The sequence below is a fragment of the Caloenas nicobarica genome, chromosome 1 (assembly GCF_036013445.1).
Source record: "Caloenas nicobarica isolate bCalNic1 chromosome 1, bCalNic1.hap1, whole genome shotgun sequence".
NCBI lineage: Eukaryota > Metazoa > Chordata > Aves > Columbiformes > Columbidae > Caloenas > Caloenas nicobarica.
In genome coordinates this window covers 25,098,408-25,119,193 of record NC_088245.1, presented here as the reverse complement: position 1 = coordinate 25,119,193, position 20,786 = coordinate 25,098,408, and the positions used below count along the sequence as shown (strand labels likewise).

The window sequence follows — 20,786 nt, the reverse complement described above, 5'->3', positions numbered from 1 at the left end:
AGGCTCGAGCTTTACAAATCCTACAAATGCGCTTAGCTGCACGAATGCTAAGCAGTCTTCCCGGGCCTAAGTGCATGTGTAACATTAGCCAGGTGAGAGGTCCAGGCTCACTCTGGCTGTGAGGCATCCAGCTGAGACACCTACCTACACCTACCTCTGCTTTTGGCCACTCACCTGGGGCTCCCCGGGGGCTCCCTGGAGTGAGGCATCGGCAAAGGGTGGGTGATTCGGGGAGGTGGCAGAGTCCTCCTGTGAGCTGCATCTCTCCCTTTAAGTGAGTATATTCTCAAACTCTGTTCCATCTACCAAAAGTGAGGTAGACTGAAATTGGGCCAAAGTCTGTGTTGTGACTTTTACACTCACATTAGTCGCTCTTGCACCTGAGTCTTCTCTTTCGACTCCCTGCTCCATGCGGAAGGAGGTCAAGCACATATTTTAATCACAGTATTTAAAACATCCTGGGTTCCTCTGGGTGAGTATTTATAGGCTGCTTATTTCTTTCCGCCTCAGCAATCTTGACTCATCATCTGTTTACTCTGCATGTCATTGCAGTGGCACGACAGGGCTGGATGCAGCTGTGAAGTAGACAGGGAGTTGCACAGTGGTGTAGCCACTCCTCTCCTACACCCCATGGATTTGGCACCATGCTGAGCAGCACTGATGTGGAGCAGAGGTCCAGCCTCCTGCCTCCTTGTTGCTTCTCTCCTCCTCCCATCTCTTTGGAGAAAGTGTCCCTGGATCGGGCAGGTGCCTGGTTTGCTCCTTTCCATCTCTGACCCTAGTGCCCCTGTGCACTCTTGCTGCTATGCAGATTTTACAGCTGCACTGCCTTTTTTATTTTTGAGCTGATTTTTCCATTCATTATTTGTACTCTATTTCTTGCACATTGTAAACACTTTTAGTACAGTGTAAGTACAAAGTATAATCAATGCTGTGTAAATTAAAAAAAGTATATGATGAAACTTAGAAATTATTTAAAGGAAATAATCTCTATATAGGTCAATACTTTTGTACATTTAAATCAGCACTAAAGCTTCATTTCCCTGTGATCAAACAGGTTAAGAACCTCTTCCCACCCATGAATGACTTTGTCAGAGCATTCGGCAGCATCCTCACCTGGTACTGTTTTGATTTACAACACAGCAACCTCTTTCTGTTGCTCCGGACTCATTACAGAAAAACTAGATTATTCTTACGCTTCTGGCACTATTTTTCTTGCAATATGATCAACAATGTGGTTGTGTGTCTGTTTGTGAACACTTACACAAAACAAGAGTTTTGCTTGATTTTCCTTTTTAAACTAAGCTTGACCCAAATGAAATACAAGTATAAATACCAAATCCACAAGTAAGGTTTGAGAAACCATAAGGTTCTCCTGCTGTTTATACATGTGTGAATTACAGTACATCAAGAAATCAATATTCCCTAGATGATGCTTGTGCCTGGCACTTCATGGTGAACAAATATTAGATAAGACAATATAAATGGTACAATCCTTATTGATTTCTCCTGACTGCGTAGAATGTGAAAGCTGCGGCCACAGTTAACACTCACTGACAGACTCATCTAAAGTTTCAGTGCTATTTTATATTTTTATAGTTGTCCACACTCAATTGACTCCATTAAGTTGCTAGACACATTTTAAGCCATCTAGATAAGAAAAAAAAATGCAGTGCTTGGAATGAGATGCTGCTACTTTGTGCCTAGCAGGATAAAAAGGTTAAAGGATTAAATTGTGCCTGGATGTTGGAAGGAATTCTCTTTTATTTGATAGAATTTGTTATTGTTTTTAGTGAATGGATACTGTGAGTGATGGATAGATGCATTTAAGTAAGTTATATAAATGAATGAACAGTATAGACTAGAAACTGGTCTGGAAGTTCTCAACATGCAAAAAGCCCTCATAGTTCCACCCCCAACTGATAAAATTCCCTCAGAAAAAATCAGATGAGCTTTAAAACCTTGAGTTTGGGATTTTTTTCCATTTGTTTTCCTCTTTTGACTAATGATGCACATTTTAAATTGCCTTTTTACAGCGATTTCTACATCACACAAGTCTGGGAAATTAGGATTTGGGACAGCATAAGAAATCCTGAATATCAGGATACAATATTTAGTGCTCAAAAATAATTACCTACTTACCTTTTATACTCAAGGAACTCTTTTGGCAAGATATTGAAATATCAATTTCATAGTTTCTTACTCCCCCTCTTGGAAGATTTAAATATTATGATTAAATTAGTGTGTAAAAGGTGGCAGACATCCATGCAACGAATATGAAATGCAGACCGGCCTATGGGATACATGACATCTTGAGAAAACCCTTTTTATGTCTTTTGGGTCTATTTGATACCCAACAAGATGGAAATTCAGAATTTAAAAAGGGCATCAAAAAATAAGAAACGAGGAAATGTGTCATATCAAGAACATAACAAAACCAGCCATCGTGTTATGGTTTCCTCTAGATCAGCTACAGTGTAGAACAGCTTATAAAGTGCTGAATATTCTGATCCTGAAGCAGCAAACTCTGAAGCACTTGCTTTGCTTTGAGTGTGTTGTGGTCCTATTGATTTCAACAGTACTGAGCTTTGCTGGATTGATAGCAGCATAATCAGCACCCTCCAAGAGTGGGCGCTTCTTTTCTCAGCATATTCCAGAGAGAAAAAAAAAAAAACCAACAACTTATATACAATATGAAATCAGACAGGGGTTAAATTTTTCAGCTTTCAAATGAACTGTTGTTCTTTTATGGAGATTTCTATCTCAAAAAATGGGGTTAATTTGCGTGAAAACCAGAAACAATTTAGTGAACTTTGAACAGACTTTGAACAGTAAATTTGCAAGTTGTTGCTTCCACTTGAAGAACAGTTTCATATATTTGAGCAAGTTAATATAGTTCACTTTTTTCAGTCCACATTTGGTGACACTGCCTACGTTTTTTTCTAAAATTATTTCTTTTAGCAAAAAAAGACACGACGAACTGTTTTAAAATGACAAGAATGTCTTTAGATCAAGAGAAAACTGCAGAGTGGTTCTCATATCAAGAGCTTTCTATTTTCCCTATAAAATATGAGACATAATTAAAGGTGAGTTAAGACTTTGGTGAAAAGCTAAAGAGCATCAGCAAATCTGAGCACTGCTCAGCTTTTCAATTGCTTTTCTACTTCTCAGTTCTTTTAAATGGTTTTCTATGGCAGGAACATTTTTCTTAATTAGTCACAGCTAATTAGTGTTCTGGCATAGACAAGTAATCAGAAATGTCAGAGCTGCAAGGCTACATCTCCCTAATCCTTTGATAATAATTTAGCCTCCTGGGAGGGCCTCAAGCTGCGGTAAGTAGTGGCTGACAATAAGGCAAAATTAGGTGGGCAGCAGACCATTAGGATAGAAAAATAAAAAGCACTACCAAATCCTGCTGAGCACCATCAGGCAACTAACTACACTGCCAGATGAGGTGCCTGTTTAAGCCTGTGTTGTTAATTAGCTGATTCTACCAGACCTGCCACATATGTCCAGGTGCATCATGCAAAGATGTGTATTTCTGGGTTTGTGCCAAAGGACAATTTTGCACTGTGATCAAATTTCAAGAATCTGAGAAAGAAGCCCACATATTTCTTGAAGATTATTCTGAGTTATCAAAGAAATAAGATCAACAAGCTACAATCCATTTTTGTTGAGTGTCTTTTAAGCAATTAGGCACGGTCCTCTCATGTTTCTCAGAGGTTAATACAAACACAGCTTTTGATTCAAAAGTGGCCTTTAACCAGCTCTACCTAGTCTCAACTTGCTGAAGTTGCCTTGGCATATAATCTAGATTGAAAAGTAGACCTTTTTGTCAAATCACACGCTTGCAAATAATTACATAACAAAGAAAGAGAAGATTGCTTATCAAAATTAATGCGTCAGGAAGCAATTGGAGAATAAGAAAAAAAATCACAATTGAAGTTTTCTAGAAAAGCATTGTTGAATACTAACTACTACAGTAATTATGATTTTGAGGCAGACATGGACAGTACAAGGAGTTGGTACTACAGAAAACTCCCATTTAAAATATGTGTTGCTCTTAGCTGTGTAACACCAGCTGAAGATTATCTCACTTGCCAGGGGGAAGCATTTGCACATTTTTAACACATTTTTTGTAAAAGGTCAGAAAACTTATAGAAATGATGCAATTGAGTAAAGCATTTGCTAAAAATGTACTTGCAGATATGATGGCAAACAGAAATGAATTAGATGAGTACTTCATATCTCCATTTAGGCACAGAATGAAGTACATGCCACAGTAATCTTTGGAGAATAATTACTACCTCAAATAATATCAAGTACATCATTGAACTTAAATTGTCCATCCCTGCTACTAATGGAAAAGGAAAATAATGGTTGTGATATGGGAACACTATTAGCATTTAATTCACATTCCAGACAAAATACAAGCATTTTTTCGACAGAAAAAGAATATCACATTACATCTGAACTTTTGAAATACAAAAGCCAAAAGCAGCTCTGTAAATCTGGAGTGCTTAAGCATTTATACTACTCATAAAGACGTTCAGTCTTTCTGCACTTCAAATAAAGTTGCATGAGTTCCTTGCCATTAACATCCCTTATGCTGCTTGTTGAATCGTTACCCTGCATGAGCCCACAACCCCGAGGACATTCACCCGTGTGAACAGTCCCTGGGAAGTCAACAGGACTATTCAGTCATACTGCACCAGTTCAACACCCGTCAGAGATGGACAACCAGGGCCAAAGTCAACATGTGCTGACAGGCGGCATCTTGTACAAGATGATGAAGGGACCTGTTTGCCAATGCTGACCCTTCCAGAGTGCACGCACTGACTACCTTACATGTTTATGGTATACTTGTGCACAGGTTTCTCAGAAATTAGAGCCTCCGGAAACTGGAAAACCTTTAAGTTGTATCAATGGTAAAACACTGGTGTGTTAGAACTGTTGTCTTAACCAATTATTTATTTCTGAAAGAAGCAATTATTGCATAAATATTTCATTGCATATATAGTCTTAATAATATTGGAATAGTACAACTGAAATTTTTCACAATAGACCCAACACAAATATAACCTATTAGATAACGCTCTTAATGGCAAATAAGCCAAGAAGGGTTTTGAAATGAATTTTTTCTGTGTTCAGACAAGAATATTCATACTTCTTGTCCAATTAACAGGTACAAGAAAGTGTGAATCTACCCAAGTGGCACTTAGGAACTTTACATTACTACAGAAAGTATTGTATCCATGTTTTAAACAGTGCTTTATGCAAAATGACTTATATTTTTCAAATGGTTTGTTAATAAAATCCAATCTTGTTTTGAAGGAAACGGTTTTTAATTTATAAGTCTAATGTAATTTAAAATGCTAAGGAATTCAAGACTCATTAGTCCCGTCTTAAAAATTCAGGTAGAAACATGAATCTAAGGCTAGTCAGTGATGATAACCTGGCATGTTTATGGACACATCACTGCTTTCATTGAAGGTAATGGTAAAACTCCCTTTTATTTTGATAGTGCAGAACCAGACCCCATGGGAATTTCACAGTTAGATATTTTTTACATTTGTTAATTTTGTGAGCAGATACACAGCATTGTTCTTTGAAAGGCTGCACGAATGTTCTTACATCATCCACCAACAGATTGTCTTTATAAATGACGGGCATTAATAATAATAAGTAGTATTTTAGATTTCTTCTAGGTTTGTGTAATTCTATATGAATACTTCATTTTCCCATTCATCAACAGTTACTTCTACAGCTTTTCCTGACGATAAGTATTTTTCAAACAGTGGACGAGAACATTAAATAATTAAAGTACAAATTAGTTTCTAAAGCATTTTACTAAACTATTTAAAACATGAGTTCATGGTTTAAGTGATTAAACTTCAAAAAAGTTTCAGTGGATGATGCTTTTAATTATAATTTTTAAAAGTAATAATTAAACAAACACAGAAATGCCTGCCTTCATGATTAGCTGTTATACATGGAATCTACCTGAGTCACTGCAGGATTAATGGTAGAAGAAGTTTGATTTATTTGAATTTATTAGAGCAACTTGTCCAAATGTAATTTCACTGTCTTAGTTTACTTCAGTGGAGTATTGGATTGGAAGGAATCACATGGATCATTGAATTAAGCCTACAGGAATCATGAACATGGAGCAGACATGTAGCCCAGAGCTACTGCAGACCATCCACATGTACGATGCATTACGAAGACTTCCCAGTGCTCTTTAAGATCTGCAGCTAAAAGCAAACAAACAAACAAACAGGCATACAAACAAGCAAAACCTCACAACTATAAGCTTCTACAGCATGAGAGTAGGAGATAAATATCCTGAGTTCCTGTGACAGGAAGGAATTTGATAAGCAAAATTCCCAGCTGTTGTTGGGAAGAAGACCATGTCCCACACTACAAAGGAAGACAAAAAGCCCAAAGTGTCTCTGACATACTGACCAGGCAGAAAACAACATGATTCCCAATGTGATGTTTAAGTTGGAGGACCAGAAGTCGGCACACTGACCTTGTAGAGACCGGTGCTAGCAGGAACACCAAGCCATATTGACTGTGCTGTCTGGAGCCCTTCCAGGGCAGGTGAAGAATGAAATGTACCCAGAAGCCAAGTTATTTGGAGTAAAGGAAGGGAAAAAACCCACCTTGGTTCTACTGTACGATCAGCAGAAGTACTGAAGCATAGGCTTTAAGTTCTTTAGAAACGGTGCAGAAAAAAGCAGCAGCCCAGGCTTCTTTCAAAGTCTCCTTGAGATCTGAGCCTCTCACATATGTAAAGATTCATATCTCAAGTTTAAATTCCATTATCTTTTTTATTTTTTTTTCTTCCCGCATTTGGTATACCATGGTAGTGCTTTTCCAGGCATACCAAACACCACCACAAAGCAACGCACATTTTTTGTCTTCTCCTTAGTTTGGGACTTCTCAGATAGACAGCAAATTTTACAGATTCTAGCTTTAACATATTTGTGGCAGTGGCAGACATTTCTACTTGTATTAATACTATTCTTCAATTTAAATGATCCTCTTTGATGTGTACATTACTTCATATGACAGATATCTTGTTCTCTTGGTCACTGTAATAGCTGTTAGTGTATAGCAGCCCTGAATCAAGTCAATGAAATATGTGCATAAATAGTTTGTAAACACACATTTTTTTGGATTAAAATAGTGTCTGAGGCCTGATCTTGTCTATATTTGTAACTATCACTTCTAGCATACAGAACAGTCTGTTTTTTTGGGTATTCTGGATGAGGTATTTCCCTGTATGAAACACAGACATGCACTTTTCCTGTTTTGCTTTGCTGATGATTTCTTATTTGATGCAAATACCAAGTACTTTAAGGGGAAATCAACAGCGATCTACAACTGTAGCCAGTGAAATGGCTTTAAGTATATTTATATAAAAACTTCAGCATATCTGATTCTTTCCACTGAAACATAACCTGATAGAATTGAATCTATAAACTGTATCTAGGTTTTGTTATATCACTAATTTAAAAAAAATCCCTCCAAAAATCATGGCCAAAATCTTTCTCAGTCATACTGTTCTAAATCTCAATTAATCCTAGGAAAGGTGATTCAACACAGTGAAATGCCTTTGTTTTAAATTTCTGCATGCTATGAGGTTACATATTTGCTAGTGCATTTACTTGATTTTGTCCATTTGGTTATATTTCCTAGCGTGATGTCATGTCAAAATGTGATATCACCACATATAAAGAAAAATATAGGTGCAAATAGGTATTTGATACACAGAATACTTATCATATACATCTTTTTTCTCTCCTTACAGCTCTAAGCATTGGCCATGACAGCGTAGGATGCACGCTATTGAGTAAAAGGGCAGAGGAATGGTTTTGCATCTCCAAGGCAAGTGTTATGTCATGGCTTGGATCCATACAAGAGATGTTTTCTGGTGCTGAAAAGCTTGATTACTGAAACAAAACTTGGAAGAGGTCCACGCTAACCCCAGTTGTACTGAGACTCTGTCCTTGGGCTAGCGCTAGTTGGCCTAACCCAAAATCACACCAGGAATCATACTCGTAACTTAATAGTATGGATGATCACTTGCTAGTTCTCAGACCTGTGCCCTGGCCCTGGCCAGTTCACTGCTACAGACACAGCCTAAGACTTGGTCCAATCCCAATACATCAACAAAATCAATGTGGCCTCTCCAGTGAGAGTCAGATTTGGCTTTAGGCACGTAATTTTATTAACATTCAGAAAATTACAACATAAGCAAAAATAACCCCAAAGAAAAACAAAAAAATAGAAACTTGAAAATGAAACATATGCTTGCAGATTCAGTGCAAACGCAAACTGAAGCAGAAGTTGCTAATATGGTTTTAGTACTTTGTGAAGGTGCCAGCTGGATGGATGATAATTTTTCTACCCCTGCAGGGCATCAAAGCTTTTATAAAATCATTCTTTTCACACATATTAGCACTTAGCTTATTAAAACAGATGATACTTTTTTTTTTTTTTTTTTTTTTTTGTAAAGCTGCCTGGGAGTGTCTGGAAATATAAAATCTGAGAGATAAGTCTCATTTTGACCACCCAGTCTAACAAACAACAAACACTGACATGACATACCATGGCTGAGAGTCTATGTTATGGGACCTTCTGTGACTGCCACAACTGTAGTGTCACAGTAAAGGCTGTGAATTGCTGTTATGAAAACATTTGCTGTAACTTGCATAATTAAACGAAACTGCCAGCAAAGCTTTCTAAAATACTTAGGAGATGACACACAAATAAATACATTTCAAAATGTGTATTATGTTCCAGAATTTGTTTTGTAATGAATTGCATTGCACAGTGCCAGAGATTACTTATTTCCCTGCTCAAATTCCTACATGATTATAAGTGATTGGTGTCATTGTCATGTAAACTGATCTGAATTTATAATAACTTTTATTTTAGACATATTTTACATCTGTAGTGCTTTGAATTTATACAGAAGGTACAATTTCAGTTGCCTACAGCTTCTCCTTCAAACCACTCAGAAAGGGACATACTAGACTCAAATTAGTGGTCAGAACCTGAATGAGCAGAAATATGCCCAACAGTGTTGCTAGTGGCCATATAGGAGAGCCTTGTATGAGGAAAATTTTAGTAGAGTAGGTGGTAATTTCTAACAAAAAGAAGAGAAATCAGGGCAAAAGAAGGAGTGGGAGGAGTCTATGGAAGCCAGTATCGAAGCTGAGGGAAATTATCGCGAAGATACAGGATAGCTAGCACTGTGTGGGCGTGGAGGATGAGGAAGATAATTACTCTGAACTTGCAGAAGCGGGAGCAGAATTTTGAAAACCAGTTTGACAATTCAAAAAAAGTTTGGTCAACTTTAAGAAATTATAAGGCTTAAACAAAAATCTATAAAACAAAATTCTAAAAGTCACTCCATGAAAATACCAGTCATACCCGTGGATGTACCTTGCGTAACTGGCCACTTTCTGTTCTTTACTTGGGGAAATCTGCAATGGAGGCCACAAACCATGGCAATCCAATTCTGTTCATTAGCACATTCAAAATCAAAAGATGGAATGAAATTGAACTATCACAGCGAAAAAAATTACTATTTCAAATAGTAATATTTGAAATATACTGTTTTTGAAATATATTTTGAAATTTGAATATTTTGAAATTTGAAATATACTATTTCAAATCTTCTACCCATTTTATTGATGTTTTCTAGCACCTAAACTTTTCATGCAGTAACCACTTAAAGAAGGCCATCCTTGATAGATGAACATGATAAATAAAAAGCAAGAGTAAATATGATCAACAGGGAAGAACACCTGAATGGTTTGCTGAAAACAGATCATCAAAATGCAGCTTATCCCTTCTGATGCAGTAGTGATATCAGCAAGCTTTTAAAGGGTAATTACTTACATCAAATAACTTCTCTATGTACATTTCCTCATTGACCTTTTCTCGAAGTATATCCTGGTTTTGTCGAACAAACATAATGTACGTATCTGCTAGATCCATCCCTGGTTTCTGTGGAGACATAAAGTAAGGGGAAAAAGTAGTGGGAAGGGAAAGAGATAGACCACTCAACAATTGAGACTTATAAGTTATACTTAAACATAAGGAAAACTGAGATTATGCTACAACATTCACACATGTATAAACTGTATTGACTAAATCTGCTAGTGAATTCTGAGTTAGTAACTAAGTTCAGGAGGGTTCACTGTTAATAAAGTTCTCAGTGTTAAAGTTTATGGATGCTTGAGTCATAAATCTACATTGCCTTATGTAACAGAATGAAGTCTTGGCTCTGATAACATCAATGGCAAACTTGGACATTTTCCCCTTTTTTGTTAGCGAGGCTGCCACAGCTTCTCCACCCTCAAGGTCCGGATCCTGCTATCACATTCAGAGAATGGCTGAACAAAGCAGTCAGTTCCCTTTGCATCACCTCAGATTCATTGCAACTTGCTTCCAATATACAGCTGAATTTTGTGTTTGAGGTTAACTTCTACTAAGTTCAAGTATTTTCCTGAGAGTAACAGCATAAAAAGGTTGGTATGAGAGCAGACTTGTAGCCCTGTTTTTCTGAAACTGTTGCACTGGCATGATTAGCTCAGAGATGACCAGGGAAGGAGCAAGGGCTGAAATGTTTCCCTTCTTGCACCAACGTATGTTCTGTGTGAATGGCAGATTAGGTATAATTTTCATACCACACTCCCAAACAGGGGACAGGCCAGGATATGTCACGTGTGTGCGACACTGTGTCAGGCCAGGCAGAGAGGCTGCTGAAACTGCTCTCTCTTGCCCAGCCGGGACTTCTGGGCCACTATATCCACAAAATGCTATTCTGCTTTTCCCTAACAGGAACCAAGAATGAACATAAGCACTTTGGAAAGCCTTCTGTAAATGCCCTCTGTGTGAGTTTGTAAAAGTATCAATTGCTCTCAGATAATAGTTTTCAAAGTTCATGGCATGCAAAAGAAGGCTAAGTTTTATAATACTTCACAGCAAGCCTTACAAAGCTACTTATAAAGGATTCAGATTTGGCTAAAACTGACTGCACAGAATAATTAACAGCTCTAGGGAAGGAGGATGAAGGCAGCTATACTCAGTCCCTTAATTCCCAGGCGTAAGTCATCTCTGTTTTTCAGAAGCTGTTATTGGTTGACAACAGCACATGTACAAAGCTGTAAGAGTGAAATATTTAGTATATTTTCAAGACTTCTATGCATAAACATGATAATATTGCTAAAATACACATAATTTTATATTAAGGCTTCTTTTTTAGTCTACAAGTAGATAACTTTAATTTTTTCTCACTCCTTATTATCACATATGTCATGTATTATAATTTAGATAAACAGGTCTGAGCACAAGAACGAAGGAGAGGTGCAACATGCTTGAGCTGTTACCCGTCCAGAAACTGCCATTACACTAATAGGATGAGAACATTCTCTCCTCAAAACTGCAGTGAGTGAAAGCTCCTGGATCGTTTAAAAAAACTTATCACATACATACATGCCTACATGAAACTGTTAAGAGGAAAGCAGGACCATTTATGTTTACATCTGAGTTACACACCTTGATCCTAAGCATAGAAATAAAAGTGTATGATTACAACAGATAAACCAGTTATCTGTTGGAAGTCAATAGATTTCACTTATAAAAATGTATTTTCTTCATTAAAATGTGACAGAAACATTTTTAAATTAAACTAACTCACAAAGTGATTTAAGAGATTTAAACCAGAAAGCTCCATATATTCTCTCAGCATGCTCATTTGTGATGGTAGAAAACAATACAATTGGCGTTGAAACCTTATGTACTTTCTAAAACTTGATGGGCAATTTATTGGAACTGGATTAGTTTTAACTTGGAGGGATAATGGGAAAATATTTTGAAATCTTGGGGTGTGGGTGCAGGAGAAAATCTAACAAATTAAAGGCTGATTATAGTCATTGGAGATATATATTCAAGTGTAAAAATGAATCTTCCACTGAATGCTAAAACCTAATGGTTCTCCGATTCATGCATTTTTAAAATTTTACTAAGGTCAATAAAAATGTTCATCTTGCAGACAGCCAAAGCTAGAAAAATAACATTTCTCACCAGCTTTAACTCTCTCCCCTTATCTTTGAGATGTTTACCTAGTCTTGAAGCTGTGACATATGGGAATTTCACACCTAGTGAATATATTTTCATGTAGCTTGTGGCACAGGAGTGTAATCATTAAAAGAATATACACAAGTAAGAGTAACTGCAACAGCTGGTGACATTTACCAATTAGAATTACAGTTCCTTAAAACACTTCATCCTTCTTTAATGTGTGCGGGATAATTATCTTTGAAATTGCTGTGGAAAAAAAATTAATTTTCCTTTGAAACAGTGCCTGCCTACGGTAGAAATATGTCTGGGTAATGAAGTTATCAATACTCCACCAGTATGACTCTCTGTTTTAAAAACTCACCAGAATCATTGCAAGCTAACTATCACTGCTCATGGTGGGCAAAACACACATTAAGCAATGAATTAAGCAATAGTATATCAAATACTCAATTGTCTCTCCATATTGTATATATTGAAATTATTTGTTTTCTCTAAATATGTGAAAGTATAGAAGAAAGCTATTAGAAGCATTGAAATTGAAACAGGCTTAGTGCTATATATTTCATGTTTTAGCTTTTTTTTTTTTTTTTTTTTTAAATGGGTATTATGTATTAGACGGGAATCTCTGATTACACGATCTTGTATGGCTCTCTTTTGGATTACTAAACTTCAGAAAAAACCCCAAAACAAACAATGATTAAGCAATTGGGTATACCTTAAAAGAGAAACAAAGAGAAACTGAGACATATTTTAAGTAACTGTCACAGGAGGCATTTCATTACTAATATCAGACAGACTTAAGCAACTCAGTCTCCACTTCTGTACCCAAAATAAAAAATTCTGCTCCTCTGAACCTCTGGCAGAACATCTGCTGAAGTTAATGGGAGAGAGTTATTTGCACATCTTTGGGAGAAGAATTTAACCTGGTACATTTATCCGGATAAGTGTAAAAAGGTATTCTGTCTGAAAACTTCCCCAAGAAAAAAAAGTGGTTTTTTTATGATAGATAAAAAGTTATTGTAGGTTTGTTTTATTCAGAACAGTAGACAAGATGTTTTGCCTATCTGAAAATGAAAGAGAACCAAACAAAGAGATGAATAGAGAAACTGGAAACACAAAGACATCAAATAAAATACCAGGAAATGAAGAGTTGTAAATAGGGTTACTTTGTCGTTGGTTACACAAGTAACTGAATACACTGGTGAGTGAATGAGTTTAAACAAGGGTGTAGGCTTCAGCACATTCTTTTTTTTTAGGGTTAATCACTAGTTAACCTGGCAAGATGAACATGCTGTTTGGGAAAAAAAAAAAAATCCTTGTTAATTATATACTGCAAGTGCTCTTACTTCCTGGGGCTGCACCTAATCCCACAGGTGCAGGTTGTCTCTTTTACTATTCACTGGTAGGTGGGTCCAGATCAACAGACACTTTTTCAGAGCAACAAATTCAGATAAAGAAGAAAGATCTTAACTTTTCCACTTTAAATAGGAAAACACTATCATAGTGCCTATTTAACAACGAGGCAAATTTTAAAATATTCCAGTTTCCAAGATGATGTAGAAGCTGTATTGACACACATTGCTCCCACTGGCAAAATATGCCTGAGGCACCCAGTAAAAAATAATGCTGCATTGCCTTGATTTGCAGGCATTCAAATATTTCACTGCTGAAAGGTTTGCAACAAGCTTAATGGTGCCACTAGTATTAGCCTTTCCCTACAGGAGAGATACACCTAAGTTTTTGCACAGCTTTTTGCAATGCAACAGTTTGTCACAAATCTCCATCAAATGCACGTACATCTGTAAATACTTACATTTTTTCTCACTTTGGCATTTGTCACAGAACATTTCTTAGCATCAGAGAGTATTAAACAAGCCTGTATTCTTGATATTACCAATAAAAAAAAATATCTAGTTTTACTGAGTTGCTATCTCGTCAAAGCATTGATGTTTCAAAGATGAGAACAGATGTTACAGACTAACTATAATAACAAACTTCATCTCATTTTGTGTTTGCTCTCCTCTCCACCCCCTTCCTTTTCCCTGCATCCTGGAGGGAGACGTTTTAACTGCAGTGTGGATGTAACAATGAAATGAAAAGGAGTGATGAGCTGGAGGGGGCTATTGTGGGAAACACAGGAGCTCCTTATTCAGTGTCCACCACCACATGAAAGAGTAAGTTGGAAAATTTCACTGCCTCAAATTTCTCCTCTAAATGCTGCATGGCTCATCGCTTGGGCTTTGGGATGACAGAATTAAAATATCACTAAAATATTTTTGGAACGGAATCTACTTGTACTCATGACAAGCCCTTACTCCCTTAATTTCTTACAAATCAAAATACCTAACCCAGGAGGATGCATCATTTGTACAATTGGTCTATTTTAAAGGTCATATTTTCTTCTCACATGGTTATGAAAAATATTATTTTGCTTAAATGAGAAAATACAATGCATTTTCCCTGCCTCTAATGCATCTTAATGTAGATGAAAAAGCAATCTTGGCGAAGGCTAAACATTTGGGTTTTTTAAGAGAGAACTGTCATGCGGAACTTAAACTGTGATTGTGCAAGCATTTATGTGAACACTTTTACATATATGTGTAGTTTCACTGCATTCACGGGGCAACACAGGCACGCAAGTGTTTGCACCAGGATCTTGATGCTGCAGGGCAAAAGGTATTCAACATGCTACAGTTACTCTGGCAAAATCAGATATCAGTATGTTTTACTCTGTTATTTGAACTTTCCTACTGATTAGCAGCCATCTTTCTGGTCTCCATTTCAGAGGTAACTCGCAAACACTGCTTAAGCAGATGATGCTGTTTACTTAAAAAAAAGATGCAGGGCTTTCCCTCCAGTTCTCCAATATCTTATTTTCACGGATCTGAAAACAGAAGGGCTAGTTCCCAGGCTTGGGAGGAGGAAGGCAGAAGAAGCTCTGAGCATGAGGATAATGACTGTTCTGTGCTCTTTATTTTTAAACAGAGGTCTCAAAGTAAACCCTGCTTAAAAATGAATGGCACAGTATGGCCACACCTGATTTCTCAGAAAAAAAGTTGTTTGCTTCTTAAAACCAGCTAAAAGACGCCACACAGTCCAAGTGTGATATTGGAAATGGAGGAATCTGGAAGGTCCCAATTTGTATCTGCCTGGCAGGAGGCAGAGTTCCTGCTTTGGCCTCTACAGAACCCCGTAAGTCAAATCCTGGCACATGTGTGAGGCCCCTTTTCATACCTTTGATCCCCACATAAAGGCAGGAGCGGAGGGAGAGGCCGGGCTTTGTGCGAGCTGTGCGCTGCTGTCAGCCCTGGGTCCTTCACGTGGCCTCTCTGCACTTGGTATGACAGGTGGCCTACATGAAGTGAGGGAGGATTAGGCTCCTTCTGTGCCCTCTACATGACTGGCATAGATTACTGGCTCCTACAAAGGGATTTAAACATACCTTTCTGAACAAAAAGCAGTATATAAATATGCATGTAACTGGATGCTCAATTTGTATAAGTAATTGCTCTTGTTGTATTTGTAAATGAGGCAAATGGGTGTAGAAATGACCAGCTAGAGATACAGCTATTTGTGTGCAAAACTGACTTACATGATGAGAAACTGAACACAGTGAAATTATCTACATGACTGAGGAATAATTATCATTTGAGATTAACAGTATACATCTTTTGCCCTCAATTCTCCTGCATTCTTTCTCTATTCTCATTAATTAACTGGCTTTGTGAACAGATTAAAAACAAAGAAAAAAATTAGGTTGTACCTCTACATCTCCTAAGGATTGCTTGGGCTTTAAAAGAAACTAACAAAGAGTTATAGTGGATTTGGGTGAGTTGTTTTTTTAAAAAGAACTGTAACCTAAATCAGGTCCTGCATTCCTAAACATCAAAACATAGCATTAACAAGAGAACAAATTGCATCCTCGATGTACTACTTCTATTTGTAATGTTTGTGTTATTTTCCTCCAAACATTTGGTTTTTTTCACGTGCACAGCAACCACAATTTTTTTCACTTTGGAGCAGTGCGCATTGCGACAATTACCAACAAAAAGAGTGTAATAGCAACTATATTTTTCACTATTGTTTTTAGGAAATCACAAGCCTTCATTGTTGTTACTCTGCTTAGTCTGGGTTATTTTGTACTGTTACTAATATTGCTTTTGGTGTTTCAGTTACCAAAACACACACAGTGTCCATACAGCCCTGTATGCAATGACTGGGAAAGTGATGAGAGCTCCAGGTGACCACATATGTTTCACTTACTAAAGGGCATTCTGAAAAATGGAGGCTTATGTTGAATGTTTTCTTTAACAAGTTAAAAAAGAAGAGATGAAACTTCTTTTTTTTTTTTTTTTTTGATGGATTTATTAATAAATATCTGGTAATGATGGAAGGGTAGATAGCAACATAACATTTTCACAAACATATCAGCCAAACAAACTGCATGTCTGAGTCCACATGTCCCACCCTGGCCCTAAGGAATTGAGGGGTGCCTTCTGGGGAGTGTGCGTGCGTCTTTGTGACAAACTCTAAATCACCTACTTATGTTAATAGAATTAACCTTTTCCTCAAAATGACCAAGAATCATCCAAGAATGTTCTCATTCTCTTTGAATTCTTTATTATTTCTATTATTATTTACCTTTTCACTTTTTTAATCTCCTTTACCTCTCTCTAAAACATACTACCTTCATTTTTTTCTAACATCTCTTTTGTCTAGTTAGTTTCTTCTTATTTCACTGTAAATCAGCGTGTTTTTCCCTCTTTGCCAAATATTCAGTCTGATAATCGAAGATCAAAACCTCTGCTGAATTCACACACTTAAAAAACCCTCAAAGGCCTTTTGCTCCCCACAACATCCTTCTCCCCCAGATCTACCAAGCGAGCAACATCTCTGTTTCGGGGACCCTAAGGACAATGCCACGGTGACCCAGTGAGACCCTCGAATGAAGGTGGGGCATGGGAACAGAATGGGGTCCTCTAACGAAGTGAAAATTTGCAGATTTTTAGCCAGATGTGTCCAAAGTACACCCCCACAAGAGGCATTTAATTAGGTTCAGTGCAGGCCTGCCAGGTTACCATCACATGACCAAGAGCTCCAGTCACCCTGTGCCACCCTCTCCACTTCTCCCTTCAGCTGTGAACCCAGGAGATGACCTTGCAACCTGATGATGTACAGCCTTCTTTTGCAGTTGGAATTTGTAACTTCCACAAGCGGTGTTTGTAGAGCCTCTTCAGACTGGACACTCACTGTCACTCGGGACAGTAATGGCTCTTTGTGGCCTCAACTGCATCTTCACAACAAGGGGAAGAATGTGGAGAAGCAAAACAACCCCCCAATCCATCAAACTTCTTCAACCCAGGGAAAATGTCCTCCAGAATTTGGAAAATGTTTGCTTGGTTAGATCCACAGCCTCCGTGAAGCACAGTTTACACCTGTAGTTTACAACTGCAGGACTGTTTCTCTAGTGCAGTTCACATCTTGGGCTGCGGGAAAGGTGTGTGGGACAGCTGAAAAGTGAAGAGGCTGTAAAATGCGAGGATCCTGATAGTCTGTCGATAATCTGGTCATCTCTTCAGATCCAGCAACACCATTCAGTGAATGTGAGAAAGGCAACGGGGCTCCAGCAACCATGTCCCCTCTCTGCCTTCCCCTCCCTCCGGAGCAATGTATCCCTGTGGGACCTGACTCGCAATATTCCCCTGAACTTGTGGCAAAGGTATTTTTCAGCCTTATCATTATCACTGACTTTGACATCAACACATCTAGGCCAATGGTAAAAGACTTTGACATCTCCTTCTCATAGATATTCCATGTAATTATGAGAGTTTTTCATGTTCGCTGGCGGAATCAATGAATTTGTAGTTTGTTTATTAGTTTTTTTCCTCAGGATTTTGAATATTAAGTACCTTGCCGAGGAACTTTTGGGGAAGCTCCACAGTACAATATATTAACAAGAGGTATTCTAAATTAACTGGATTTGATGTGAGGTCATCCCTTTGAATGCACGATCAAACCTACTTTTTTTTTTTCCTTTTTATAAAACATATGCGATTCAATAAAAAGTCCACATTTAATCAAATAAGAAAAAAATGATGAAAATATAATCCAAACAAAAACATTTCAATTTGTTATATTATGAATAAAGTGAATACAAAGACAACGAAATTACAAATTCCAGGAATAAAGATTTTTCCTTTTATTTATCATGCATGAATTTTAAAAAAATACGTAATATGTAATAACGTAAACTTGCAACTATTTTTAAGTATAGAACTGGTGAAAGGATTTCTAGCAACCATAAAGTCGAGCATGTCTGGTGTTCTTCTATATTTATAATTTTATTTCTTGTAAGTTCATGTAACTTCTCCCTTGCTTTTTTAGAAGAAAATATATTCTACTATGATACTCTACTAAAAATATTCTGATAGATAAATTTTGCTTTTATGTATAAAAGAGCTCCAACAGCTACAGCATTTAGTTTTTATTTACATCAAATAAACATTGCACAAGCAATTTTAAACCAAATAGAGATTTAGCAAGCAAGGGATTAAACAAACAAGATCGGGTCCCGAAGTAAGAAATCAATAAATAATTGATACTCAAATATGATGCTTTTAATTGTTGCTTATCTTACACTTTTGAACGATTTATCAAAATGATGGAAAGACCCCTACAAAAGACTAAGTTACGGTGCCCACTCTTCCCCAACTGAAAAAGTGCATTGAGAATAACCTTTCTAAGCTTTGCTTGAGGGAAATGAAATGCCGTCTGAGGGTTGTAGTGGCTGTTTAAATACTCTGTGTAAAGCTACAATGAATCTCTATAGGAAAGCAAAATGTCAACAACAAATAATGTGAGCTAACAAAACCCCTATTTTTGAATTACTATGAACACTAGAAAAAAATAAATTAAACGGGTTGTACTTACAGGAACGTCAACATATTTTGCAGCTGCTTTCACCTTTAGAAAATCAAAAATAAAACAACACACGGTAAGTGCTTATTGCTACAGATTGTGCACAATTTCAGAATTATGCACAGATACAAGAACAGAACCACTGTGAATCCAAATACTTACAGTGAATGAAACTAATGATGAGAAGAAAGTGCCTTCATCGTATCTTGACAATTTAGACAGCACACCTTCTAACACTGAAACAACCTGGAGGAAAAGCACAGAGAAAAATCTAAACACACAATATGAGAAGTAAATATTTTGTACGAGAATCTGAGTTCTTCTTCCTCAGATTTTTATTGTTCAGCAGGGCAAAGCAAACTGTAAATTTGATCACTTTTTCCATCTCATGAAGTGCTGAAATCAAGGACAACATTCTTTACTCAGCTTAACTTATCAATTGGACTGATGGAAAACGTTGAATCACTGCACAAACAGAAACTCAACCCCAAAATTCTGCTGAGGTGGGTCTGCTACCCAACACCACTTTGCTGCTTCTGGAGGTGGTTAAATATAGGACCATGTATACCCAGCATGTATTTTGGGTATAAAACACTCATTATTTTCTAGCACCACGATTTCTAACATCACAGCTTCGAAGATGCTGGAGCACAATTGTTAAAGGTGGTGATCTTGATATCATGTTCCTCTTTGCTACTGAGTAGAAACCCAGCCCTGATTTCACTCAGCGGTGTAATAACATGAGCCTTTTCTGTCAGCTCATCTTCAGCAACAGCATGTGCTGTTGAACTGCTACTACACAGGCAAGAAGGGGCAAGAAAACGTAGGCCCCAAATCTCTGGTATGGTGTTGTTCCTCTCCCCTATACTTTCACCTGTGATTCTCTGTGTAGTGTGACTACTCAGCAAGTGGCATGAAAAGGCGCTTTTGCCCAAATTTATTTCTGACAAAAAAAACTTATTAATTGCATTATTTATAGCCTTAATGTTTAAACTCTCCCAAATTAGCCTTAAAGCAAACAAATCCCCTTCTCACGTCCCTCTGTGATGTTTTGTTGCTCAAGTAATTCGTGGTACGTAGCATAAAATATCTCTCAGCTGTTGTATTAACGCACATTTATTTTACACATATGAATTGCTTTCCAGTTTATATAAAGATTGTTTTAAAAGTCATCCATTGCTCCCAATACAGTCATTCCAACAACCATGAGTATCATTTTATGAGTGTGAGGACAGAACGAAATTCCATCTGGCATGCTGTTAATGGGCACTGTAACAGTGTCACAACAGTGTCACCTCCAGAGGAACTGAGATCATCACTTCGCGATAAGCCCTGCTCTTAACAGTTCAAGGAGCAGGAGCAAGTGCAAACCTACACGTGTCATTTATCAATCTAACCTGTCATATTTACAGTGATTAATTAAGACGCCAGTATGTAGGTGCCAATCAAGGAATAAAACCACATCACGAGAGAGAGTGGCAGTTGTTTCGGCATCCCCTGCACAGGATAATTACAGTCCCTTTATTAGACCAAATACCAGCTTCCTCCTTTGCCATTGTAGGCCTGCGAGAAGCTGCTGTTCATACTTTAACTCATTTTACCTGACTGGCAAGAATTCTCTCTGCAGAAGGGTGTTCAGCCTCATTGTGCAAAGATCTGCTACGGAAGGGGCTGATCTCACAAACACCACGGTGTCCACAAATGGTTCCAATCCAAGTGGGACACAAAAGAACAGAGAGTAAAATGTTGCAGTGTCAAAGATGTCC

The 20,786-nt window shown here is 37.5% G+C and overlaps 1 protein-coding gene across 1 annotated transcript in view; it reads right to left on the bottom strand.

The window, feature by feature from the left end:
- CADPS2 (calcium dependent secretion activator 2) overlaps positions 1–20,786 on the bottom strand; it is a 308,472-nt gene that overhangs the window by 12,776 nt on the left and 274,910 nt on the right. The window contains exons 24-26 of the mRNA XM_065627091.1: positions 19,183–19,266; positions 19,033–19,065; positions 9,916–10,023 (exon numbers count right to left, since the gene is read on the bottom strand). Of these exons, the coding sequence (XP_065483163.1) occupies positions 9,916–10,023; positions 19,033–19,065; positions 19,183–19,266 (225 nt within the window). The remainder of the gene's footprint in view (positions 1–9,915; positions 10,024–19,032; positions 19,066–19,182; positions 19,267–20,786) is intronic.